Source organism: Mobula hypostoma, chromosome 12, assembly GCF_963921235.1.
Source record: "Mobula hypostoma chromosome 12, sMobHyp1.1, whole genome shotgun sequence".
Lineage (NCBI taxonomy): Eukaryota > Metazoa > Chordata > Chondrichthyes > Myliobatiformes > Myliobatidae > Mobula > Mobula hypostoma.
In genome coordinates, this window is record NC_086108.1 from 70,679,908 (window position 1) to 70,706,986 (window position 27,079).

At 40.3% G+C, this 27,079-nt stretch overlaps 1 protein-coding gene across 1 annotated transcript; it reads left to right on the forward strand.

The window, feature by feature from the left end:
• Positions 1-1,490: 1,490 nt before the first annotated feature.
• gpx7 (glutathione peroxidase 7) lies at positions 1,491-23,311 on the forward strand. The gene is made up of 3 exons (XM_063064983.1): positions 1,491-1,714; positions 15,470-15,731; positions 18,957-23,311. The coding sequence occupies exons 1-3, from the start codon at positions 1,505-1,507 to the stop codon at positions 19,118-19,120; spliced, it is 636 nt and encodes a 211-aa protein (XP_062921053.1). The 5' UTR covers positions 1,491-1,504; the 3' UTR covers positions 19,121-23,311.
• The last annotated feature ends 3,768 nt before the right edge of the window (positions 23,312-27,079 follow it).

Below are 27,079 nucleotides of genomic sequence, written 5' to 3' on the forward strand. Positions count from 1 at the left end.
AAGGAGCGAGAGATAAAGAGTATGTGTATATAAATAAATAACGGATGGGGTACGAGGGGGAGGTGGGGCATTAGCGGAAGTTTGAGAAGTCAATATTCATGCCATCAGGTTGGAGGCTGCTCAGACGGAATATAAGGTGTTGTTCTTCCAACCTGAATGTGGCTTCATCTTTACAGTAGAGGAGGCCGTGGATAGACATATCAAAATGGGAATGGGATGTGGAATTAAAATGTGTGGCCACTAGGAGATCCTGCTTTCTCTGGCGGACAGAGCATCGGTGTTCAGCAAAACGATCTCCCAGTCTGTGTCGGGTCTCACCAATATATAGAAGGCTGCATCGGGAGCACCGGACGCAGTATATCACCCCAGTCGACTCACAGGTGAAGTGTCACCTCACCTGGAAGGACTGTCTGGGGCCCTGAATGATAGTGAGGGAGGAAGTGTAAGGGCATATGTACCACTTGTTCCACTTACAAGGATAAGTGCCAGGAGGGAGATTGGTGGGAGGGATGGGGGGGGACGAATGGACAAGGGAGTCGCGTAGGGAGCGATCCCTGCGGAAAGCAGAAGTGGGGGGGAGGGAAAGATGTACTTAGTGGTGGGATCCCGTTGGAGGGTTTTTTTTAAATTGCTAATGTATTGAAATTTGAAAGTAAACAATATACAGGTTCCCTCCGCCCGAAACGTCGACTGTACCTCTTCCTAGAGATGCTGCCTGGCCTGCTGCATTCACCAGCAACTTTGATGTGTGTTGCTTGAAATTCCAGCATCTGCAGATTTCCACGTGTTTGCGTCTCTACCAATGGCTGCATTTTCACCTTTTTAAACAGAGCCCCCTTTCCAAAAATATGTCTAATTGCCTACTCCTATATTTTATCTTAACCCAATTTTAAATTACTCTTAAAGCATTTGAAACTCAATTGCCAGTAATTTACTGAGGACTGTAAAGGCCCCAGTTTTAATGTGAGTGCTTTTAGAAATAGATACATACTTTAAGATTATCTTCCAGTTCCATTCGGGAATTGTCTCTAGCACAGTTGGTGCATTCGCCTTTCTAATGCCTTTAGTCCATGGTTCGAAGTTACTCAGGCTGTGCCACTATTTTGGGAAAGGAGAGCTCGGTGTAATTTTAACATTTGACATTAGTGTAAAACGGACGACATTGACCCCTTTCGACCTTCCATTCCTTTGATGTCAAAGCAAGATTATTCAAAGGGGTTTAACTATTACAAGTAAGTCGTGGAGCTTGAAGGCAGACTAAAGACAACCTTTTCGACCCGATCTCGAATACACTTTAAGAAAACGGGAGAGAAGTTACTTTAGTCACTAAGTGACTAAAAAGAATGTTTCATTTTGATGACTGTTGGCAAACAGTAAGCATCAATTAAATTCGTGGTATTTTTGTGCTTATTGCGACGGTTTTGCGGCATTGTCTGCGCTGACCGGGGCAGCCTGGGGTTGCGTTACGACTCTGAAAGGGATCTATCTCGGCCCATTAACAGTGATGCAGGAATCTGCTTCGAAACGGTCAAATTTTGCTGCTGCCCTGCCTAAATTTAGTTTCCTTTTATTGTTCGCAACTATGTTTCTCACCGCAGCCATGGTGATTTTCTTTCTCGTTCTCCCCTCCGAAGAAAAGAACAAAGATTTTTATAGTTTTAAAACAGTAAACATCAGAGGCAAGTTAATTTCACTGGAGAAGTACAGAGGGTCGGTAAGTTAGCAACTCCACGCTGTAATTAACCTGGCACGGTAATGGACATTGCAAAGTTAACCATTTAATGAAACAAAACTTAAACCTTACGAGTAAATCTAAGCTTCGAGAATAGATGCTCTAACAGAAAAATCAGTTGACTGCTGCATCGGTAAACCCAGGAGCGGCGGAGGGGCCCTTTGAGGGCTCTGACCGTATACGTGGCATCGTCAATTAAAAAAAATAACCTTTCTTCCCAGTCGTGCACACTTACCGCTGGAAAACATATAGATATGCTTAAAAGCGCTGAAAAGCAATCTTACAATATCTTACACAAGTTAGCGAATGCTTCGGGCCAATCGATTGCATTTGATAAAATCCAGCCATCGCTTTCTAAAACTAACTAGTCGTGTTTGAACATTCAATCGTAGATTAACAGATTAATACAGTTTAGAGGAAGCCTTTGGGTCCATTCTGTTGATTATTACAACTGACCAGTTATTTCACTGTTTTTCAGAGTAATATTTTTGCCTTTGATTTCTTTTTTTCATTTGATGGATTCTTTACACGGGCATATTCTTTACACTTTATTCGAGGGATCTCACTAACTTCAAATACTTTTAAACAGTCCTTCTGATGCATCTAATTATTTTGCTGGTTAAATCTTTGTCCTCTTGTTGATAACTTTCGGCTCCCAGAAGCAATTTCTTCTCCCTCTGTCAAATACCCCTTAACCACCTCTGTCCGAAGGAATTGATTCTGGCTTCTCTAGATTCTCCATGAAACTGATGTTGCTTATCCTGGTTCAATTCTCTTAATCCCTTCTGCACATTCTCTCTGATTTCAATCCTCCAGAAGCACGGTGAGCAGAATTCGGCAGCAGCCTAACCGATGATCTTTAAAAGCTAAATAGATATGTTTCAGAATCAGATTTATCATCACTAACTTAATGATGTAAAATGTTGTTTTGTGTGATAGTATAGTGCAAAGACATAAAACTACAAAGATGAATAGTGCAAAAAGAAGGAATAATGAGGCATTGTCCATGGGATCACTGTTAAGAGGTCTGATGGCAGAGGGGGAAAAGCTATTTCTGAATGGTTGAGTGTAGGCCAGGCTTCTCCAATGGTAGTAGTGAGAAGAAGGCATATCCCAGATGGTGAGAACTAACTTTAGAGACGGATGCTGCCTTCTTGAAGCACTGCCTCTTGAAGATGCCCTCAATAGTGGGGAGGGTTTTGTGCCTGTGATGGGATTGACTGACTCTACAACCGTCTGCAGCCCCTTGCAATACAATCATGTGCATTGGAGCCTCCATATCAAACTGTGATTCACACAGTCAGAGTGCTCCCCACTGTACATCTATAGAAATGTGAAGTGGCTCTGGTGAAATACTGTACCTCCTCAAACTTGTAACAGAGTAGAGCTGCTGGTGTTTTTGCACTGTGCCAATAAGGCCAAGGAAACCATTTGCTCAACTATTCATTGTGTTCCTGCATCTTTTTAAAAATCATATCAATTACAGTAGTTCATGTTGCTTCTTTCTAAAAAAGTTGTCATGAAAGCATATTTCTTTATGTTAAATTCCAAGTGGCATTAAACTCAACTCATTCATCTAGTTATGTCATTTCGAAATGTTATTACTATTAATTATTATTATTATTAAGAAAACAACCTCTCCCTCATTGTCAGAAAAACAAAGGAGCTGGTTGTGGATTACAGGAGGAATGGAGATGGGTTAACCCCTATTAACATCAATGGATCTGGGGTTGAGAGGGTGAACAGCTTTAAGTTCCTCAGCATAAAAATCACGGAGGATCTCACATGGTCTGTACAAACTGGCTGTGTGGTGAAAAAAGCACAACAGCACTTCTTTCACCTCAGACGGTTGAGGAAGTTTGATATGGGCCCCCAAATCCTAAGAACTTTCTACAGGGGCACAATTGAGAGTATCCTGACTGGCTGCATCACTGCCTGGTGTGGGAACTGTACCTCCCTCAATCACAGGATTCTATAGAGAGTAGTGTGGACAGCCCAGCACATCTGTAGTTGTGAACTTCCCATGATTCAGGACATTTACAAGGACAGGTGTGAAAAAAGGGCCCATAGGATCATTGGGGACCCGAGTCACCCCAACCATATTCTATATTCCAGCTGCTACCATCTGGGAAACAGTACCGCAGCATAAAATCCAGGATCAACAGGCTCTGGGACCGGTTCTTCCACCAGGCCATCAGACTGATTAACTCATGCTGATTTGAGTGTATTTCTATGTTACAATGACTGTTCTATTTATTATAAATTTCTATGATTGCACATTTAGATGGAGATGTAATGTAAAGATTTTTACTCCTCATGTATGTGAAGGATGTAAGAAATAAAGTCAATTCAATTCAATATTACTACTCTTCTAACCTTAGTATTCCCTGCACACTTTTTGAATTTATGTCTTGTATGCCCAATCAGCAGTTGACCTGCGATTCAGAACTCAGAGAGCACTGTAGTGTGTATTCCTTATGTTTGAAATTGAGTTCCCTAACACTCTCAGCATTCGCTCTCTGTCATATCTTATTTACCAATACTTCCAGTGACTCTGACCACATTAAAATTATGGAATTGACATGTCCAATATGTGTTTGTTTCCAAACATCGTTGAAAGACTAAATACATTACATCAGATATGTTATCTTCATCACTGAGAATTTACTCAACATGATTTCCTTCTACTCCCTGTACACTCATGGCTGTGTGGCTGGATTCTGCTCTAACTCCATCTGCAAATTTTCAGATGATCCCACTGTAGTGGGCCAAATCTCCAATAACAATGAGTCAGAGTGCAAGGTGGGATGTACAGAGTTTAGTAACATATTGTCAAGGCATCAACTTTTCTCCCAACAGTACCAAATCAAAACAGCTAGTCATTGAATTCAGGAAGGTGGTGGGGGAGCAGGTAGGGGATGTTTGTGGGCACACACTACATGTCTTTGTCAGTGGTCCTGAGGTTGAGAGCTTTAAATTCCTTGTCTTGATCCAACCACATAGACATCATGGTCAAGAAAGCTCACCAATGCCTGTACTTCCTCAATGCTAAGGAAAGTTTTCACGCCTTGTTGACCCTTTGCAATTTTTAGCCTCTCCTCCATGGACTGTGTCTATACTTCTCACTGTCTCAGTAAAGCAGCCAGCATAATCAAAGACATCACCCACCCTGGACATTCTTGAATTGCATTGAAATATTACTTGTATCCTTCACATATGTGAGGAGTAAAAATCCTTTACGTTATGTCTCTGTCTAAATGTGCAATGTGCAATCATAGTAATTTATAATAAATAAAACAATCAATGTAACATTTCTTCTCCCCTCTCCCACTGAGAAGAAGATACTAACACCTGAAAGCATGTCCCACCAGGCTTAAGGATCACTTCTGCCCCACTGATAGGAGACTACTGAATGGTCCCCCAGTATGATGAAACAAACTCTTCACTTATAATCTACCTCATTATGACCTTGCACCTTATTGTCTACACGCACTGCACTTTCTCTGTAGGTGCTACACTTCACTCTGCATTCTGTTACTGTTACCGTATCCGTTACCTTGTACTGCCTCAATGCACTGTCTAATGATTTGATCTGTATGAACAGAATGTAAGACAAGCTTTCCACTGTACCTTGGTCCATTGACAATAATAAACCAGTTCCAATTCCAATGTCCTAAGGTCACGCAAGGCAATAGATAAAGGCAAGTCTTCCCTGATTTTTTTAAACAGTGAGTGTAACATAGCAGCCCTTCTGCATCCAGGAAGAATTGGAAGAATGTGCTCAAGTTTTTCACACCTTCCACCCTTGCTTTACTTCGCAACTTAGGATGCAACTTTTTGGGTCAGGTGATGTTCCTAATTTAAGGATGACCAACTTTTAAATACTTCCTTTCTTTCTATTGTTCTGCTGTCCCATATTATTTTTACCTCTGTCTGTATTGTATTATTGACATGATCTTCTTCCTTAATGAAAATCTCATTTAGGACTTCTTTAAACATCCCTATCCTTATTCCTCAATCGTAACTAATAGATCTGTATTCTGTTCTTCAGTTAAACAATTTGTCTGTTCTGTTTTTATTTGTTCAATCTCCTTTTTCTCCCTTGCCTTTTTGCAACACGTTGAAGTCAGGAATATTGACCACACAAAAGTGGGAACAACTGTACTTGACATCAAGAAAGATTTGACCAAGTGTGGCATCAAGGACCTAAATAAAACTGAAAAAGCATCAACTGGAAAACACACAAATGTTTGGAGTCATTCCTTGAACAAAGTGTTTTGGCTTTTGGAGGTCAATCATCCCACCCCAAGGATATCACTACAGAGTTTTCAAGATGTATCCTATCAAAACCACCTTTCAACTGCTTCATCAACTATGTTTTTTTTTCCCTATCATAATGTCAAAGGTAAGGAAGTTCACTGATTGTAGTACAAAGATCACTTCCATTCTTAACTGCTCAGTAAGTGAAGCAGCCTACGCTTGCGTGTAGCACAACCCACATTCAAACATGGACGTGACAAATATTTTTCATGCCTCTAAATCATCCCAGGCAATAGCTCTCTACAAGAAACACTATCCACCTACCTTTGGGTTTCACTGATATCACCATTGACATCCTGGGCAAATCTAATCCTCATTTAATTTAGTATACCCTCTGTTTATCTTCCTTTTTATATCCAGGCTTGTTTTGTGAAGATTTCTATTCTACTCCCGTTGTGCTAGTTTCCCACATTCACATGAAGCACTGGCATCACCATGGTTTGGGAACAATCTGTCCCATCAATTGAGCTCCTTGGTCTTCTAGTGCTTGTGCTTCACTGGAAATAAGCCCTGCTTTTCCACACTGGTCTTTAGCTTTAAGTATCCTAATCTATCACAATTTATAGAAGCTTGAGAAGTAGAACTTTTTAATTTAACTTTCTCTTCCTGAGCAGGCAAGAGGAAGTTCAATTCCTACTGATGTTGGTTGTTCCAACACAGACCTCAATAACTGGATTTTTCCATTCCATTCCAAATTTCTCTTCAATTTATAGAACAGTACCATAATCATTTAGACTGAGGAGTGGTGTTCTTACTCATACAAAATGAATACTACTTGTTGAGGATAAATGCTGCTTAGGTAGACCCTGCAACTTTTCAAGGAAAATTGAATAATATTTGAAGGAAAGGAAGCTATGGAGCTATGTGAAGAGTGTAGGGCAGTAATGTAATTTCTGTATTGCAGAAGCAAAGAGCCTATGTGTAACACAGAGACGTGAGACATTTGGAACCTATGTGTAAATTTTGGAATGTATTTGTCTATGCTGTAAACTCTGCAATGCTGGTATTTAATCACTGCAATGGCAATTGCAGTGCCATTGCCATTTAAGATTGCACCTAGCTACCACCTCCTGAGTCCTTAGTAAGTCATTTTTTTAAATGAGTTTAACCTCGGTAATCAGAAAATTCATATGGCTTTCTATATTTTGGTTCCCATCTTTTAAAACAAGATACTAAGACAGATATCAGGAAATTTGTCTGACCCAAATGAAATGTCTGAGAGTGATTTGAATTGGGGCCTTTGGTCTCATTTCAATAACTTAAATAATGCTTTCCAAATCATTACAAGGATGAAAATCTCTCTATTTTTAGTTGCATCTGTTAATATCACTTAGCTTTAAATGTAAAGACATTTCACCTTGTGTTGTAAACAGACAACTTACCTCTTTAACAAATGGAACTTGTTTGCTTCACTTGGGACAAAATATCATGCAGTCATGAAAAGAACTGCATTTAGTAAATACTTGTGCTGGTTTTTTTCTATCGTAGGTTCGTGTGCAGAAAAAATTTCTAACTATGCCAACGGCCTTGCTATTTTCAATGCACTCCTGGCTGGCTTCCTGCATTTCACATGTCATCAAGTAAGACGTCTGTTGTTCTAATTTCCACCGCTTGCCCAACCCCTTTCTGTGCTGCCTGGCATTGACACCTGGTTAAATACTTTGTCAATTAAAAAATTCTTCTTTTCAAATCCCTTCATCATCTTGGAGGGACTCCCCTCCCCCAATCTTTGTGTTTCTCCTTCGGCCCTGTAACATAACCCCATCCTAGGTTTTTTCTCATCCAAGAACTTGCCAAGCCATTGGCAGCCATGCCATCAGGTGTTGAGGACCTAAGTTCTGGATTCCTTCCTAAAGCCTCACCATTTCCCTTTCCTCCTTTAAAATGCTTTAAAATCTACCTTTTTGATTCAGATTTTAATCTAGTTGCTCTTTACGTGGCTCCATGATGTGTTTCAGAGCATCCCTGGACACTTTGATAGTTTTTGTTATTCAATATTTATTACAGTTGCCTTGCACTTCCTTTTCACAAGAGGGCACTATTGATCAATTGCACAGCAGTTAAAAATACTTTAACATGATTTCACACAGTTGAAGTATTGATCTCTTATTTGGACATTGGTTCCGGGGAAGGTGATGCCTATGCACATTCTGATATTCAGCAAATTTTTGACTTTTGAATCGGAAGTTAGATACAAGCCGGAGGTCTGACAGTACCCAAATATTCATTGCAGCTGCTCATTTGGTGCCCTCCTGTGTTCCTTTCCCGTTCCTATCTATCCATCAAGGTTCTCTCTCCCTTTTTTTCACCTCTCCCATTCTCTGCTCTCTTACTTCTAACTTAGACTTGTTTTCTACCCTCACCCTGATCTACTTGCCCATCATCCCTATCCCACCTTTAACCTACTAGTCCCTGACTCACCCTTGCCTCTCGCCTCTTTATATTGGTTACTTCCCCTCGACAGAATGTCCTGGTACTGTATGAGAGGTTATTCGTAAATGAACAATTCACAAGTGAAGACATGCCAGTGAAAAATTCTGTCAGTCATTAGGGAGGCGGATTCAACAAGGTAGTGCTGATAAGTGGTGATGCTTTGTGTTCAGTCACGAACCAGCACATCCAGATGCCTTCCCTGTCATTGTGAGGGATTTCAACCAGGCCAGCTTGAAGAAGTCTCTGAACAACGACCACCAGCATATCATCTGTGGAACCAGAGGAGCCAACACACTTGACCACTGTCATACCACCATCAAGAACACTTACCACGCCCTGTGAAAGTTGCAGTAACGCGAGGATTGAAGACAATGACTAAACGAGGATAACCTGGGGCAGTTGTAGCGAAGTGAGACCACAGAGACATCTCTGCTCACTACAGATGAGATATGCGGGGGTTCCTACAGCAGTGTGTTCTCAAGCCAGACGGGTGAGGCCTCTGTAGTGGAATTTTTCCAGAAAGGTCTTCCTAAAACATAGAGTCCCTTTACACAGTAGGGAGTGCCAGGGACAGACGAGATAGAATAATGGAAGGATGTGAAACATACCCAACAACTAAGGGACAATTGCCTTTACTAACTTCAAAATATCATTAGCTGTTGGCTTGAAACTTTCGATTGATTTTAACACCTCTTTTGTGAATGGCAATTGATCTTGCAAATAAGGAGTTCAAGTATATCAAATTTACCAAACAGTTAATATCTGTAACTGATACGCCAATTCTGTATAATTCTGTTCCGACTTCAGAAGAATGTGGGTGACGGGCCCATGCTGTTCTCCTTGTGCACAAACATAATTAAAAGAATGTTTGAGTCATAAGATTGCTTGTGTTCTGGGCCCAGTTATTTTAATTATTTTATCTAATTTTATTTTATTTTATTATTGGCGATAACAGCCACAATTTGAAAAGTCTGATCACTAGTAACTCCTACTCCTGGAATACAGGCAGAGACTAAACTCAGTACAGCAACTGTGGTGAGGACCAAGAAAGTACGGTCAAAAGGGAGGTGGGGAGGGGGGTGCTTAAAGGACTGCTTTGAGTAGGTGGACTGGACAATTTGTAGGGACCTATCTTCAAATCTGAATGAATATGCCACAGTTGTTACTGGCTTTATCAAAATCTTTGTGGGTGAGCGTGTGCCTTCGAGAACATACCAGGCATACCCAAACCAAAGGCCATGGATGAGCCAGGAGATTCGTAGTCTGCTGAGGGCCAGAATTGTGGCTTTTAAGACTGGTGATCCAGAACTATGCAAGAAGTCCAGGTGTGACCAATGGAAGGGTACTTTAAGAGCTAAGAAACAATTCTGACTGAGGTTAGAGACAGAATCAGATGCTCATCAGCTCTGGCAGTGTTTGCAGTCCATTACTTCCTACAAGGCAAAGCCTAACATCATGAGTTGCTGTGGTGTTTCACTCTCTAATTTGCTCAACACTGTTTATGCACGCTTTGAATGGGAGAATAAAACTACACCTGTGCAAATGCCAGCAGCATCTGATCACCCTGTGACCTCTGTCTTGGAAGCCAATGTCATAACATCTTTGGCGAGGGTGAACGTTCACAGGGCATCAGGCCCTGGTTTGGCACTGAAACCCTGTGTCAACCAACTGGCAGGAGTGTTCAAGGACATCTTCAACCTCTCACTTGCAGTTGAACGTTTCCACCTGCATCAAAAGGGCGTCAATCATACCAGTGCCCAAGAAGAGCAGGGTAAACTGCCTCGGCCAGTTGCTCTCATATCTACTGTGATGAAGTGCTTTGAGAGGTTGGTCATGGCCAAAATCAACTCCTGCCTAAGGAAGGACCAGGACCCATTGCAATTTGCCTATCGCTACTACATGTCTACAGTGGATGCAGTCTCACTCTCTACTTGGCCGTGGATCACCTGGACAATAGCAATAGGAACGTCAAGCTACGGCTAATTGTTAACAACTCAGTGCTCAGCACCATCAAACCTTCAGTACTTAGCAACAAACTCCAAAATCTGGATACCTCCCTCTGCAGCTGGATCTTGGACTTCCTCATTGTGAGACCATAGTCAGTGCCGATTGGAAATAACATCTCCTCCTCACTGACAATCAGCACTGGCACCGCACAAGAACGTGTGCTTAGCTCACTGGTCTACTCTGTCTACACCCATGATGCACAGCTCAAACGCCATCTGTAAGTTTGCCGATGACACAGCCACTGTTGACAGAATTTCAGATGTTGATGAAAAGGCGTACAGAGTGAGACAGCTCATCTAGTTGGGTGGTGCCAGAACAAAAACCTTGCACTCAATGTCAGAAAGTCCAAGAAACTGATTGTGGATTTCAGGAAGGAGGAGTTGAGGGAACACACACCAGTCCTCATCGAGGGATCAGGAGTGGAAAGGGTGAGCAGTTTGAAGTTCCTGGCTGTCAACATCTCTGCAGATCTATCTTGGGACCAGCGTATTGATGCAATCACAAAGAAGGCATAGTAGCAGTTGTATTTCGTAAGGAGTCTGAAGAGACTGGGTAAGACAACAAAGACACTTGCAAATGTTTACAGGTGTTCTGTGGATAGCATTCCAACTGGTTGCATCGCTGTCTGGAATGGAGGGTTGACTACACGGGATTGGGAAAAGCTGGAGAAAGTTGTGAACTCAGCCAGTTACATCATGGGCAGTAGCCTGCCTTGCATCGAGGACATCTTCAAAAGGCAATTCCTCAAAAAGGCAGCATCCTTCATTAAGGACCCCTATCATCCAGGACATGCTGTCCTCTCATTGCTACCATCGAGGAGGGTGTACGGGAGACTGATGACACACACTCCGAACTTTAGGAACAGCTTCTTCCCCTCCACCATCAGGTTTCTGAATGAACAATGAACCCCTGTACACAATTTTCTTTTGCTCTTTTTGCACTACTTATTAATTGAAATATTTTAAAGCTTTTTTTATTGTAATTATAGTTTTTTTATTATTGTGTATTGCAATATACTGCTGCCGCAAAACAACACACTTCATGTCATAAGCCAGTGATAGGAAACCGGATTCTGATTTTGATTAATTTGGAGGCAGCATCTGGTCTATTTTAATTTGGGTGAAAATCAGTGGATCACCCATGTCATTGCTCATGAACAAGTCCAAAAGCAAAGTTTATCCACACCATTTCCCACTCTTAGCTCCTTACTGCTCTTCTTGTTCCTGGATAACAAAGTTTGATCCTTTTGGAATCTGCCTGGCCATCTACGAGCTATTGGAAGGGACTTTCTGATTGGAGTCAACCCCAAAAGGATAAGGAGCAAAGAAAAGAAGTAGGTTGGAAAGAGAAGACATGGGTCAAACATGAGCAGATAGGACGAGCATAGATTGGAATCCTGGTCAGCATGAACCTGTTGGGCCAAAAGGCCTGTTTCTTTTCTGTCTGACTATGACTGTACAGGGAGGAACAAGCTTGGGCCATTCTCCACAGTTAGGAAACAGGGTTTTGAATTTTATGATTGAAACATGTTTTCCAAATGGTGACATATTGATCCACAGTAAAAAAAAACTGTGTGAATCCATGAATAGAGCAATCAAGCTAGGTCATAAAGAATTACCAAAATTTCATTGGGAAGAAGCTTTCATACCTGATCTTTTTGTGTGCTTGCTTTGTTTTAATTTTAGTAACTGCTCCTTATTAGAAAGAAGTTCTTTTTCTTTTCAAGAATGTAGGTGACTTTATTGTAGAAGCTCATCTTTGGCCACCAGCACTACAGGTCCTCTCCAGCTTCTGAATGTCTGAGTTATTGCACGCTGAACCTATGAGGGGGCACTTGGGAGACTAGCAGAATAGCTGGAGATGGATTTATCGGCCACTGCCGGATAGGGAGTTGGGAATTTCAATGTGTCTTCTCTCCACGACGCCTGTCCCTCTCCCCTTATACCATCTAAGTGCCACAATAATTGGGTGTGGGTCAAGTCAAACAAAACTGGGAGTATTGAGCTTGTTCGTGAAGCTGGCTGGTGGCTGCTTTTCTCATTCCTGCTCCCCCTCTCCTCACAGCCATTTCTCTTATCCTCCTCCACATGCTGTTATTTGTTCACTTCTCATTTTATGAACAATTCCAGTTACAAACAATTCTTAGGAATTAAACCATATTATAATCTGCGGACTGCCTGTGTTCTGTACAGATCATATTCTTGTGTCCCCCACTTTGATTCCAATACAACTGAGCATTTGAAGGGAATACCACTGGCAGCTGATAATTTAATGCCACGTAGACAAAATTCTGTGCATTTGGCACTAGTGACTGTAAATAAATTTCACCCTATAGATTCTCCTATTTGGAACAGCTGCAAGTCCAATAATGGCATTGTTCAGGTAATGCACCATTACCCTTCATGCTCTTAATGGTTTTCTGCTCTCTTACAGTCAGATCAATAGAAGACATGATGAGGATCCTGTTGCACTCTTTCTTTTATGATTTGTTGCCTTAGAAACAGAAAAGAGAGAGAGAATTACAATGGCAGTCTTTTTAACCCTTATTTAAAGCTCAAGAAGAGCAGACCTAGCTACAAGTAGGAATGCTTCCATCAATTGCTGTAGTTTTATTCATACCTATTAATTTTGTATTCATAATTAAATTGGTTATGTTATATCTTGGCAGTATTAAAATTTTGAGTTGTTTGCAACCCTGCAAATCATTGCAAACCGTGCACTTGACAGCATGTGAATTGGCCAACGTACATTTCACAAATTGACTTTCAATAACAAACACAAAATGTCACCATTTTCAAACAATTGGTTTTAGCAAGGCTTCGCTTTGTAACACTCCTCCAGTGAATGGCATAGCTTGACTTGCTGCATGCATTTTTTTGTATAAAGGCTTGTATCACTTCTTAATACTGAGAACCTAGCTGACTAGAAACTGCCAATGTACAAAGAAACAATGGCCTGTTGTGCATTATAGAAATATACTCAGTGGTCACTTTATTAGGTACTTCCTGTGCCTAATAAAGTAGCCACTCAGTAAATGTTCATGGTCTCTTGCTGTAGACCATCCACTTCAAGGTTTGATGTGATGTGTGTTCACAGATGCTCTTCTGCACACCACTATTGTATCGTGTGGTTATTTGAGTTACTGTTGCCTTCCTCTCAGCTTGAACTAGTCTGGCCATTCTCCTCTGAACTCTCTCATTAACAAGGTGTTTTCACCCACAAAACTGCTACTTACTGGATGTTTTTCAATATTTCAACATTCTCTGTAAACTCTAGAAACTTTTATGCATGAAAATCCCAAGGGAATCGTAGTTTCTGAGATACTCAATGCACCCCGCCTGGCACCGATCAAAGTCACGTAGATCACATGTCTTCCCTATTCCGATATTTGGTTTGAACAACAACTGAAACTCTTGACCATGCTTTTATGCATTGAGTTGCAGCACATGATTGTGTGATTAGATAACTCACACAAAATGCTGGAGAAACTCAGCAGTCCAGGCGGCACCTATGGAAAAGAGTATAGTGGACATTTCGGGCCGAGACCCTTCAGCAGTGTGTTGCTTGGATTTTCTCTTTTTTTGTGGCTGATTAGATGCTTGCATTAACACACAGGTGTACAGGTGTGTCTAATAAAACGGCCACAGATTGTATATTGATTGCAGGACCTCGAGGTGATCTGGTCACACATAATACTAAGTATAGCAGCTGACCTGGTTAGAGTAAACACCAAGCTACCGCACAAGAAACCATAGGTGGGCACCTGTTAGTAACAATGAACAGCATGGTATAATCAGAGCCACCACACACCAATGTTCAGACCAATTTGGCAACATCCTCTAAAAGCAACACACAAATAATATCTTGGTGCAATGCTTTGTTTTGGTTGGTTTGTTATTTCAAATGAACATGAAATAAGGGTGTTAAATTGAAACCAATAGCCAACTGGAAGCACTGCTCCCTCATTTTTTCTAGACAGTGAGAGGCTGTAAAGCTCTGATGTGCAGTGAGATATGTATGTCCTAGTTGCATGACTTGCAAAAGCCACAGGCAATATATATTATTTGTTATCAGCACAACAAATAAATATTAGGAAACATTAATATTTCAGCCACAGCAAATATATGTTAGTAGTGTTGATATATTATCACTTTATTATCAGCCACAGCAAATATATATTCAGAGCATTGCTTGAGGAATTGAATACCAAAGTAGTGAGTTCCGACTTCATTGATAGCATATCTGGAAAACTGTGTGTATTATCAGACTCCTTATCTAAGGGAGTGTGTAAATGTGTTGGACGTTGTTCAGGGATTTAATAGATTGGTACCTAGAATGGGCAGTCTGTCTTATGAGAAAAGGTCGGACTGCCAAAGGTAGTATCTGGTGGAATTTTGAAGCGTGAACAGGCACTTGACTAGATTGAAACGTATCAGCTTCTGTGGAGTCTTGACAGCATGACAATTGAGAAGATGCCTCCTTGGTGGGAGATCTAGAACTAGATATTTCTGTTTAGGAATAAGAAGCTGTTAGTTTATGAAGAGGTAAGGGGAACACTTTATCGGAGGGTTGTGATTCTTTGCAAGTCCCTTATTCCTACTTTCTCCAGTTGATCAGCTAACAAAGTGCAAACTTCATAAAATGTTCAAATGCAGCCAATTGATAAAAGCAGTCATCAGTTTGTTATAGACTCCATACGCACACATACATGTGTTTGATGGTTGCACTTTGACCATCATATATTCTGTTAAAGTGGATGGTTCATCTGACAAATGGTATTGTGTTGTTCTTATGCAGCACCAGATATAATTTCTCAAACTTTATTTTGTAGTTGCTTTTGCTGTTCTGAGGAGATTATATGGTACTGGAAGAGGGGCATGTCTGTAGAACAAGTATGATTCTCCCTGTGTTTTTGTTATCCTTTGGCTTTAATCTTAAACTACAATCCTTGTGTATTTTTCTGTTCTCCTTTGACAGGTTTCATTAGTTGTTAATGTCGCCAGTGAGTGTGGCTTCACAGAAGATCACTACAAAGACCTCCAGCAGTTGCAACGGGAATTGGGGCCAATGCATTTCAATGTCCTCGGATTCCCCTGTAACCAATTTGGGAATCAAGAGCCGGGAACTGACCAAGACATTGAGAAGTTTGTTCGCAAAACCTATGGAGTTTCCTTCCCGTTGTTCAGTAAGATTGCTGTCAAAGGCACTGGAGCAAATGCAGCATTCAAATATTTGATAGGTGAGCATGAGATGCCTTATAATTTAGTTTGAAACCTGACACAAATTAAAAATAGAATCAATTTCTAATATTCAAAAATTACAGATTCTTTTCTATGAGGAGAACATGATTAGAACCTTATGTGAGAATTTCTAATAATATTCTATTACTGTCTTAATATTTTCGGTGCTCTGAGATATACATGTCAGAATGTGAAGATCGGAGGAATATGCACCATGTGTAGGAATAAGAGATGAGTGTCAATAGATTTCATTAGCTTAATTGATTCCTTTCCAGAGAGGCTACCTGACCTGTTGAGTTCCTCCAGCATTTTTCCTATGTTCTAATAACTTATCCTGAATTATCCAAGGTTTTTACTGTATTTAGAATTTCAGTAAATCTTTGCCTATTAATAATCTATCCTTTATGGTGAAACAAACTTGTGTTCTCTCTCAGTTCCAATGAAGGGTTTCAGACCTGAAAGATTAATTCCATCACCTGCGTGTGTGGATAGAGAAACACAAATGATTCTACCATTTCCTGGTTTTTATTCTGTTTTGCACAGTTTTGAAAAGTGCATTCTTTGTTTTGCTGAAATAGAGTTTTGAATTTTTTTAGATATTACATCAAGTTAACAGCAATAGTTCTCAACCTTCCTTGCCCTGTATCTTATCCCATCCCGCCTTTTCACAGACACACAACCTCTAGAACTTTAGGCAAGTGACCATTTGCCTCTTGTGATTTGAGACTTGTTGTCACTGAACAATATAAGGAATTACAAAGTAAGTTGTAATTTATAAATAATCATAATTTTTATGCAGAGCACATTTCTAGTTCCCATGTTCATGTAAAGTAGAAGATTCTGATGACATACAAAAATTTGTTTGTTAGTTCTTTCTCTCCCCACAGATGCTGCTTGACCTCCTAAGTATTTCAAGCATTTCTGTCTCTTTTTTTTTACTTACCGTGACTTTCATATCCACCAACTTGAAAATGTAACTAAAATGATTTTAATTTGGCATTTGCTAACATTCTTGGTTGCCAGCTACTGAATTAAAACCATTTTAGTTACGCTATAGTTCTCAATTCCCTGATCTTTCAAACATTTATTTACCTCCTCAAGCCTGGGACTGAGAATTCTGAAGATTCACCACTCTCTATACGACTTTCCTATGCACCTCAGTTGTTAATGGTGGTTCCTATAAGACCTGGTTTTGTTTCACATATATTTGTTTTTAATTAAGGCTTACAGTCTACTTGGTTCACTTTTGTAATATCTCCAGACTTTGCCAGGACCTACACTTCATTCTAGATCATTTATAATAATGCTAAAGCTGAGCTCCTGAAACAGGCCCCCTTGGGAATTTACTGCATAACTACTTTCCAGCTGATGATATTTTCTATTCCAATAAAACTTTGAGGTCAGGCAATTACATATATACTGTTAAATGTTTTTTATTATTTCCCAAGCAGGTATGTTCTATACCCCGTTCTGGGATACTTGTTTACTCTTCCATGGTTATGTAGCTTAACGTTGTATGATGCAGTAAGAAGACTGATGGATGGAAGATTGAGGAAAAAACAATAATGGTTGTTTCACCTGAATGCCATCAAACTGAACTTCCAGTAATCCATCTATTATCCACAACTATTTTAATGGTTATCTGCAAGAATATACAATATTTTAAAAACACTTGTAGTGATTTTTTGTCTTTAAATTGATAACTCAAACATTTCTGCAAGGGGCAAATACTCAATGGAGGTAGGTGACATAGTGGGCAGGATTATGAACTCCTGAGGAATAACTATTTTGCTGATCTGGGCCAGAGGTAGTAAACCTGATTCAGTAGCTCATGGTTTTGGTACCTGACTATTAATTAGATAGTACTTGACTTAAATTTGTGGCTAAGTAACCTAGGGCCAATTTTAAGAGCAAGCAAGTACATGTTGATTTCAGAGCTAAAATCCAATAAAAGCCAGCAATTAAGCGATTGACACCAATCAGGACTTGGTGTGGGAATTCTGAACTTGCTGGAGCACACATGCATAGTTGTATGTAAATGTAAACAGAATCTGTGGTATTTCCCAGAAAATACAGGCCTTGTAAATGTAAAATGAAAAGAAAAGAGTGCTAGAAATGTTCAGAAGATCTCACAATGCTAAAATGTTAATGTTATTTCTTTCTCTACTGTTATCAGATTTGCTGACTATTTTGGGCACAGTGTTATTTTTATTTTAGACTATTAGCATCTCTATTATCTGCCTTTGTTTATAAATCCAGCATTTAATATAATAATCTTAACACAAGAGTGACAGTAATTGAATGTAAACTGATAATGTTATTCAGAATGAATGAGTGCTGTGAGAAGTGGAAAGTTTTTCCCAAAGGTTGAGTTGTCCTCATCTGAAATTGGGTGTAGATGTGGAAGAAATCTACGTTTGATGCATACATGCACCTTGGAATGGCTTATCTACAAAACACATCCTGCCAACCCCATGTGGCCTTCCACTGATCACATACCTCTCAAGCACCAAGATCACTACTTCTAGATTTGCTCATCTCTGTTCCTGCTGCTGGAACCCCGTTCATTCACACTCCATTCCTTAGTCACCTCAGAATCTAACTGCTTCACTGTTCTTCTGGCCAGCAACCCCTTTTGCATCCTAGCAAAGTGTTCATACCAAAATCTGTTCATTCCTCTCACTGGCCTCCATTCCACCATCCTTTCTGTGTTTCTTGATTCAAGTGAGTCACCAGTTAGGTCGCAAACTGATTTAAAAATTCTTGTCTTTATTTCTAAATCTCTCCATGACCTCAGCTCTTGCTCTGTCAAAACCCTTCTGATGTACTACAAGCCTATTACCTCTCCAATTCTGCTGTCTTGCATTTCCAAGTTTAATCCTTCCTCTATTTAAAGTGTGTCCTAAGCTGTCATATCTTTAACTGTGAAACGCCCTTCCTAAATGTTACTGCCACTCTCTCTCTTTGCTCCTTTAAGACTATCTTAAAAACATCCTCACATTTTTGATTGCCTGTCGTAAGTGCAGTCAGGGAACAAATTCAAATTTCTAACACCCCCCAGTAATTTTCCTGCACATCCTGATGGTTTTGTGAAATGCACTGATATGTGTCCTACGTTAAGTATGCTTTTACAAGTCAGGGTAGAGTATAGCTGTACAATCAGGGAAAAGTAAATGGAAGTCTGTACACCTAAAAACTGTTTGTTTTTCTTCATTCCTTTGTAGACTCCATTGGTAAGGAGCCAGACTGGAATTTCTGGAAGTATCTTGTGGATCCAAATGGTAAGGTGGTCAATGCTTGGCCACCTAATGTTTCAGTTGTAGAAATAAAGCCACAAATTGTATCGCTAGTGAGACAACTCATAGTGAAACGCAAAGAAGAATTGTAACCTGACCCTGAATTAATGTTCTATAATTCAATTGCACATTCAATTGGTCAATAGTTTGTGTTTTAAGTTTTGTTTTGTGAAGCCCATTAATTTGTATGAACCATAATATTGTGTTTTTCTCAAATGCAAGAAAAAAGCCAATTCAACCACTATTTATACAGTGTTACAATTTACCTGTCTTTTTTAAGAAAAACATATGTTTAACTTCAGTAGTGCAAACACGAGAAAATCTGCAGATGCTGGAAATCCAAGCAACACACACAAAATGCTGGTGAACGCAGCAGGCCAGGCAGCATCTATAGGAAGAAGTACAGTCGACGTTTCGGGCGGAGACCCTTTGTCAGTACTTCTTCCTATAGATGCTGCTTGGCTTGATGTGTTCCACCAGCATTTTGTGTGTGCTGCTTTAACTTCAATAGTTCCATATGAAATTTACACAAGTTTTGTTTATTGTGCTGAGGAAATGAGCAGAATTCATGGAAGTTCTAAAAAAAAATAATTACAGGTTAAAACTCATTATGTCATACCAGTTCTTCAATATTAGGAAAAATGGGCCCATTTCTCCATTCCTAAGGGGTAATTTTAATTTGGAATTTAAAATTACAATTTTGATTTTAAGGGAATAGGACAAGGGAATAGGCTGAGCACTACATGTGATTTTAACATCAGTCCTTTTCAATTGACAGTGTGAATCAGATGGAAAGGGCTATTTAGGTGATGGGTGGCAGTGGAAGTCTTAAGGTACCCTGGAGGTTCAGCCCGATCTGTTGAGAGAGTGGACAGTCTACGGCAAGGTAGACCTCACTTTTTCTTTTATGATCTTTAAAAGTCTTCCAGTTTCTTTTGGCCCCATAGGGAGTTTTATTTTAAACACTTCTCTTCTTGTTGTACATACTCACGCACCCACTAAAGGTCATATTTAAAGTTCCATTTGAGGCCTGATTTGGTACTTTTACTCTTTGGTTAAAATCTGGATTGAACAGAGACAAAACCACTGTTTAGTCACACAATCGGTAAGCAATTTTATTGCCTAGGAATGGAAGTGTAGGGTTAAAAAATGCTTTTCATCTACACTCCATCTTCCTGTTAGTGCATGATAAATGTGAAGAGTAGAAGTGATGCTTTTTTTTGGGAGGAGAACACATGTTAAGGAGATGCCCAACATCAATTTTATTTAATTGTGTGGCATAGTAGTGTTATGGTTGGACTGCTCTAAGGCAGGGAAGAATAATTATTTTTACTTACAATCATACTTGTGTCTCTCCCGCGACTGGATGTAATTAACAAAATTTTGCGGTTCAAATTCTTAGCTTGTGAGAGAAAATTTATCATTTGTGGATTAACAATTTCCTTTAAAGTTTATAGTAGATGGGTTTTTGTTCCCCTTTTCTAATGCAACAGCCTTTAACCTCCAGGAAGATAACCTCTGCTCTGCTCTTACTAAAGAGGACAGGGAATGGATGTAGAAAAGTAGGGCATGCCTTCGATTTTCCGTTCATTTGGGACCCTCCACAAAAATATAACCCAGACTGAAATAACTATTGAACCATACTATTGTTTTAAATTATATTACACCATAGAAAAAAATCTTATTTGTGATGCAGCATGTTCAATGCATTTTTTAAACCAATTTCCCAGAAATATTGTGTCATGTATTACTAGGTCAAAGGTTAGTTTCCTATTGGATCTGTTTTTGCTTTCATATTGGTGCTGCTTTATGACAGTGTTCTTAATGATAAGGTTTCCTGCAATTCTCCAGTTCTGCTGAATGGGTACCTGAGGAAACTGTTCAATGAATACATGGAATAAAATTTTGTATCACTTCAAATTCATATTGCCTCATTCGTAAGTGTACAGTAGGTCATAGTTACAATCTCCTCTCTATCCACGCTTCATTGTAGCTCAGATCAGAAATTGGTATCTCCTATTCTATCCAGCATGGACAATTTTATTTGTTCAACTAGATGACAGGCACTGGTATGTGACAAATGATTAGAGATTAGTGTTTTTTTTTGTGTAATCATTTTTAATTATTGGAGTAACAAACTTAATGGTATTATGCTATAAACATTTCCATTTTTGTTCTTTACAACAGTGAATTTTACAGTAAACTGAAACAGACATGACAAACTAAAAGCTAAACTAGAAAGTACGTTATTATATATGACTTCCATTTTCTATAAAGTGAAGAAAAATAAACCTTTTGCCAAGAGAAAACGTTTTTTTTTAAAGATCATCTATACTAAACGGTGTTTTGGAAATGAAGATAAGGGCTTTCTGAATAGAGAAAATTATTCAGCCTACTCTCTGAGTGGACCATCAAGCACCTATTTGCACTAAATCTACATCACACTAAATTTATGTGATCCCCACCTCTCCTGAGATTCTGCTGCTCATGGACTAGAGGCAATTTATAGTGACAATTAACTTATCAACCCACACGTCTGTGGGATATGTGAGGAAAGTCGAGAACCTGGAGGAAATGCACATGGTCACGGGGGAATGTGCAAACTTTACGCAGCACCAGAGATCGGTGTTGAAACTGGATCACTGGAGATGTGAGACAGCAGCACCATTAACTGTGCCACTACTATAGCACTGACTTCTTGACCCTTGTCAAACAATATTATTTTCCTGGCATATAACCTGTTATAAATTCTTAATTACGTTTGTGCTTAATTGTACCTTGCTGTCTCCCATCCTTATGCCATGTCTCAGGTTGTTCTCTGGGCCGCTATCACAAAATTTAGTTCTGTTCTGATGACGTAAATGAGGATCAGGAGATAGGGTGGCTCTTGTCTCAAGACCTTGTCTCTGATATTGATGGTTCCAGTTCCTCTTAAAGCTTCTGGGTATTCTCTTCATCTTCCAGCATTCATAGGTACAGTAAAACTCTCGACAATCTGACACTCGTGACATTGATCGGCAGTATTGGACATTGTTCCAACTAACACGGTCAGTGCCTTTTCATATGTTACATAGTAGAATGATAAATGTTCTAAGGAACCTGGTAATTTTGAAGGGAGCAACAACCCATCTGCTGAAGGAACTGAGTGGGTTGAACAGCGTCTCTGGGGTGAAAAAAATTGTCACCATCTTCATTTGAAACTCTGCCTCTGGACACAATTCAGTTCCATTATCCCCACAGGTGCTGCTCAACCTGTGGCATTCCTCCAGCATATTGTTGGTCCAGGTCCCAATATTTCCAGTCTTTTGTGCCTCCTTGTTTCAAAGGGATTTTGGAGCCAGGGACCCAGTGAACAGGAAGGGAGCGGGGGGAATGGGGGAGTTGGAGTGAAGTGCAGCAACATCACCTAATGAGCCCGTTGATGAACCATCAGGGTTTCTGAGTAGTTGGAGAGCAGACTATCAATTTTACTTAGGATATAACAAAGATCACTGCAGTCCACTCTGCTGAAGTAAGACACCAACTATGATCTTCATGAATAACAGAGCAAGTTTTTAAAGCTCAGGAGGTCTCTGCCTGCTCCTTTTTCTTATATTTTCATGGAAGCAGGAATTGGCATTTTAATCCTTTATAGTTGCTCTCTTTATCATTAAAATCTTTTAACTTTGCTCCACTAACTTCATATCCCTTAATATTTAAACACCTGGTGAGCTCTGTATTGAATATACTTAACCTTTGTGCTGTCGGAGATGATGCCTCCTGCTTCTTCCTACCCACGTACCAGGAAATTTCAATCCTATATCCACCCTATCAAATCCCATAGGAGCTTTCTATATTTTAATTCTTTCAAACTCGGGCCTAGCTCTTGTCTGTTTAAATATCTGCTCTTAGAACATATGGTGGTTCACTTTTAAGTGTGTTTCGGATGGTCTAGAAAAGTGATGGTGTCCTTGTGACCTTGTTCTTAGTAAAGATCACAGGTTTGACAAGCCTGTTGAAGTAGCCTTGGGTTGTAATTATAGTTCATTTTGTGTATGATACGAACCTGCAGACCTGGTGTATTGCCAATGGATCCTGGAGAAAAGGAGGAAGTTACAAAGGTTGTGGGGTCAAGACTGAAGGGTGCTAAATTGCCTTGATTTTGGAATAACAATTAGGCATCTGATCTGTAGATTTTTGGTCACTTAATAATAATGTAGAAAGATAAAAAAGAAAGAATTCAAAGAGAATATTTTTGGATTGGCCTGGTGTTAGTTTCTCATTATCAGAACCATATTACCGATAGAAACAGGGACACCTCTATTTCCCTTATTAGGGAGAGAGAGCGCCTGTGGTATGCTGAATTACCAGGTGAACAAGTAGCCTTTGGGGTACTGCAAGTCTGTGTCTTTATTGAAACTTTGCTGCATGCTTGAGTGCTTGCTGGGTGAGGGGGTGCCATTGCTTTGCTGCTGATGCGTGGGAGAGGGGAGCTGGGGGGGGTTTGGGGATGTGTGGGGGGGAGCTGGGTGGTGTTGGGGATGTGTGGGGGGAGATGGGATTTGGGGATATGTGGGGGGGAGCTGAGGGGTTTGGGGTTCTAACATTCAATTGTCATTCTTTGGGGCACTCCTCTGTCTTCACGGATGTTTGCGAAGAAGGACGACTTCAGGATGTATACATTTCTCTGACATTAAATGCACATATTGAAACCTATTGAATGAAAACCAACATGGAAATTCAAAACAAAATTGTTGTTCTGAAAAAACAAATTGGATGTAATGGAAAATCTTGTGAAGAAAGTGTTGAAAAGCTGAAAGAAGAAATCAATTAGTTTTGCTCAAATTGATGATCCTTCAGAAAGAAGGATTAATGTGGAATTCAAATTTATTTACAACGCACATGTATAATTCATGAAGCAGTGATTTTTAGTGCTGGGGGGCAGGGTAGAATTTTTGGTTCAGTTAGAAGATTGTCAACTGTAGATATTTTGTTGTATTACTGTTTATGAAGTTTCTGTTTTCTTCTGATTAAACAAATTTGCTTTAAATTTATAATTGGACCTGATGTTATAATTTAAAGACCAGAGTTAACTAATGAAGATCAAGTTTAATACCTGAAAGCATTTATTACAAACATTTGTAGCTAATAACTGGTAGCTGCTGAATGGACTTTAGACTGTCAAATTTGAGGTAGGGATTAGTTATCAAAATGAAATGTAGTGAACAGACATGAGATCTGGAATAGCCTATTTCTATTGAAGATGAATTCAGCTGTAATCCCATTGACCTAAAGGGCTCTCAACCACAGAGCTTCCATGAAGGGCTGTGACTTTATTGCACGAGAGACACCCAGGCACGTGTGTTGCCTTATTCATGGCTCACAGGAAATGGAAGTTCACTTAAGATTAAAATTGGAGTGCATGCACTATGAAGTCAAGTTCATAAATCTCAAACAACCTATCATTAGATATGATTTTTATTTCACACACAAACACAAGCCTCTGATATTAGGTCTCTCAGTAGAAAGTAACTTGAAATCCCAATTCCCTTAGTCTTTGAGATGGAGATTGCAGTTGCCTGTATTATTCATCATCTGTGTTATTTTCTAGTATTATTGAGAATAATATATTGAAGACTAGTTGCATCAACACTACATGCTGGCAAACATGAATAATCTGAAACTGGAGAGATTCTGCAAATGCTGGAAATCCAGAGCAGGTCAGGCAGTATCTAGGGAAATGAATAAACAATCAATGTTTTGGGCTCTTTCATTAGGACTGGAAAGGAAGGGAGAAGATGCCAGAACAAGAAGGTGGGATTGGGGGGGGGGCAGGGGAAGGAGTACAAGCTAGAAGGTGACAGGTGAAGCCAGGTGGGTGGGCGAGGGAGGACGAAGGTGACAGGTGAAGTTAGGTGGGTGGGGGAGGGAGGATGAAGGTGACAGGTGAATCCAGGTGGGTCGGGGAGGGAGGATGGAGGCGACAGGTGGTTAGGTGGGTGGGGGAGGGAGGATGAAGGTGACAGGTGAAGCCAGGTGGGTGGGGGAGGGAGGATGAAGGTGACAGGTGAATTCAGGTGGGTCGGGGAGGGAGGATGGAGGTGACAGGTGAAGCCAGGTGGGTGGGCGAGGGAGGATGAAGGTGACAAGTGAAGCCAGGTGGGTGGGGGAGGGAGGATGAAGGTGACAGGTGGTAAAGGACTGGAGAAGGAGTCTGATAAGAAAGTGGAGCATGGGAGAACAGGAAGGAGGGGAGACACCGGGGGAGATGATAGGCAGATGAGGAGAAGAGAAGAGGTAAGAAGGGAGCTGTTGGGGAGGGGGGGGGGAGAGAAGGGCAAAAAAGTTACCAGGTTGGAGAAATTAATGTTTATGTCGTGAGGTTAGAGGCTACCTAGATAGAATATGACTTGTTGCTGCTCCAACGAGAGACTGGCCTCATTGTGGCAGTAGACAACGCCATGACCCGACATGCCAGAATGGGAATGCGTTCAAAGGTTCATTTTATTGTCCAAGTGTGCATGAACAATACAACTCTGATATTGGTCTTCTCCAGATAGCCATGAAATACAGAAAAATCATGGCAGTTGTTGAAGGAAAAGGCATCAACTAACCCCCCCACCATGAAAGAAAAAGAAACAAAACTCGTAAACCCTAAAATCCCTCTCCCTTGCAGAGAAAAGAACAATGACAATAGCATCAAATCCCCAACCCCCTCCTCTTCAGATAAAAACAGCAATAATAACATCAAATCTCCAACCACCCCCCCCCACTCATGAACAGAACAGTGACAGTAGCATCCAAACCCCCGAACCCTTCTTACACACAAAAACTAAGAGATCCTGAGAGAAGCTCACTGATTAAGACTGGACTGCAAGCTGCAAGTTAAGCAGGTTGCACATTTTACCATACAGTCACAAAGGAGAAAAATTAAAAGTGCAAGATTCACTGCCAAGTTACTGAATGTTCCTGAGAAGTTTCTGCGATTTTAATAACTCTCTCAGCAAAGAAGAACAAAATAGCACAAAATATTTTGTTCAGAAACAAAATGGACTTTTGATTATATTCTGTGGGATGTGAACATCACAATTATTTTTCATTTCTAATTATTCCTGAGATGAAAATCTTCCTGACTTGCAACAGTCACATATCAAAGCTATTTTCAGAGTACTTTTAGATCGGGATTTTAATGGTATTGGCTCAGCATTAATGAGATTGGTATAGATAAACATTATTAGAATGAAGCAGCTTAAAGAAACATGCTCTTTTGATGTCTTAGTGAAGCAAACCTGAGATAATGTGTGTGCTCAAGGGCTTCTTTTTTATTTCACCTGCTGCTGTTAGGTAATCATAAACACAGGAGGTTCTGCAGATGCTGGAAGTCTTGAGCAACACACACAGAATACTGGAGGAACTTGGCATATCAGGCACCATCTATGGAAAGGCCGAGACCCTTCATCAGAATTGGAAAGAAAGGGGCAGAAGCCAGGATCAAAGTGTGTGGGGGCAATAAAGAGTACAAGTTGGTAGGTGATAGGTGAGGGAGAAGGTGGGTGGGTGGGGAGGGAAGGATGAAGTAAGAAGCTGGGAGATGATAGGTAGAAGAGGTAAAGGACTGAAGAAGAAAGAATCTGACAGGAGAGAACAATGGACCAAAAAAATGAAGGGAACTGATGGGCCGACGAAGAGAAGAAAAGGAGTGAGAGGGGAACCACAATTGGGAATGGAGATCTTGTTGAGTTCCTCCAGGATTGTGTGTGTGTGTGTTGTTGGCTAATGCTCTGATCTCCACTACTACTGTATTTAATTGGCAACTGTTTCTTCCAACCTTGACTACAAGAAGAGGTGACCGGAGGACCATGAGCCAGTCCTCATCAGGGAATCAGAGGTAGAAAGTGCCAGTAACTTTAAATTCTTCATGCTATCATTTCAGAGGTTCTGTCCTGAGTCCAGCACGTAAGTCACATTACAAAGAAGGCACATCAGCACCTCTACTTTCTTAAGAAGTTTGCAAAAATTCAGCATGTCATAAAAAATCTTTTGACAAATTTCTATAGGTGCACGATAGAGAG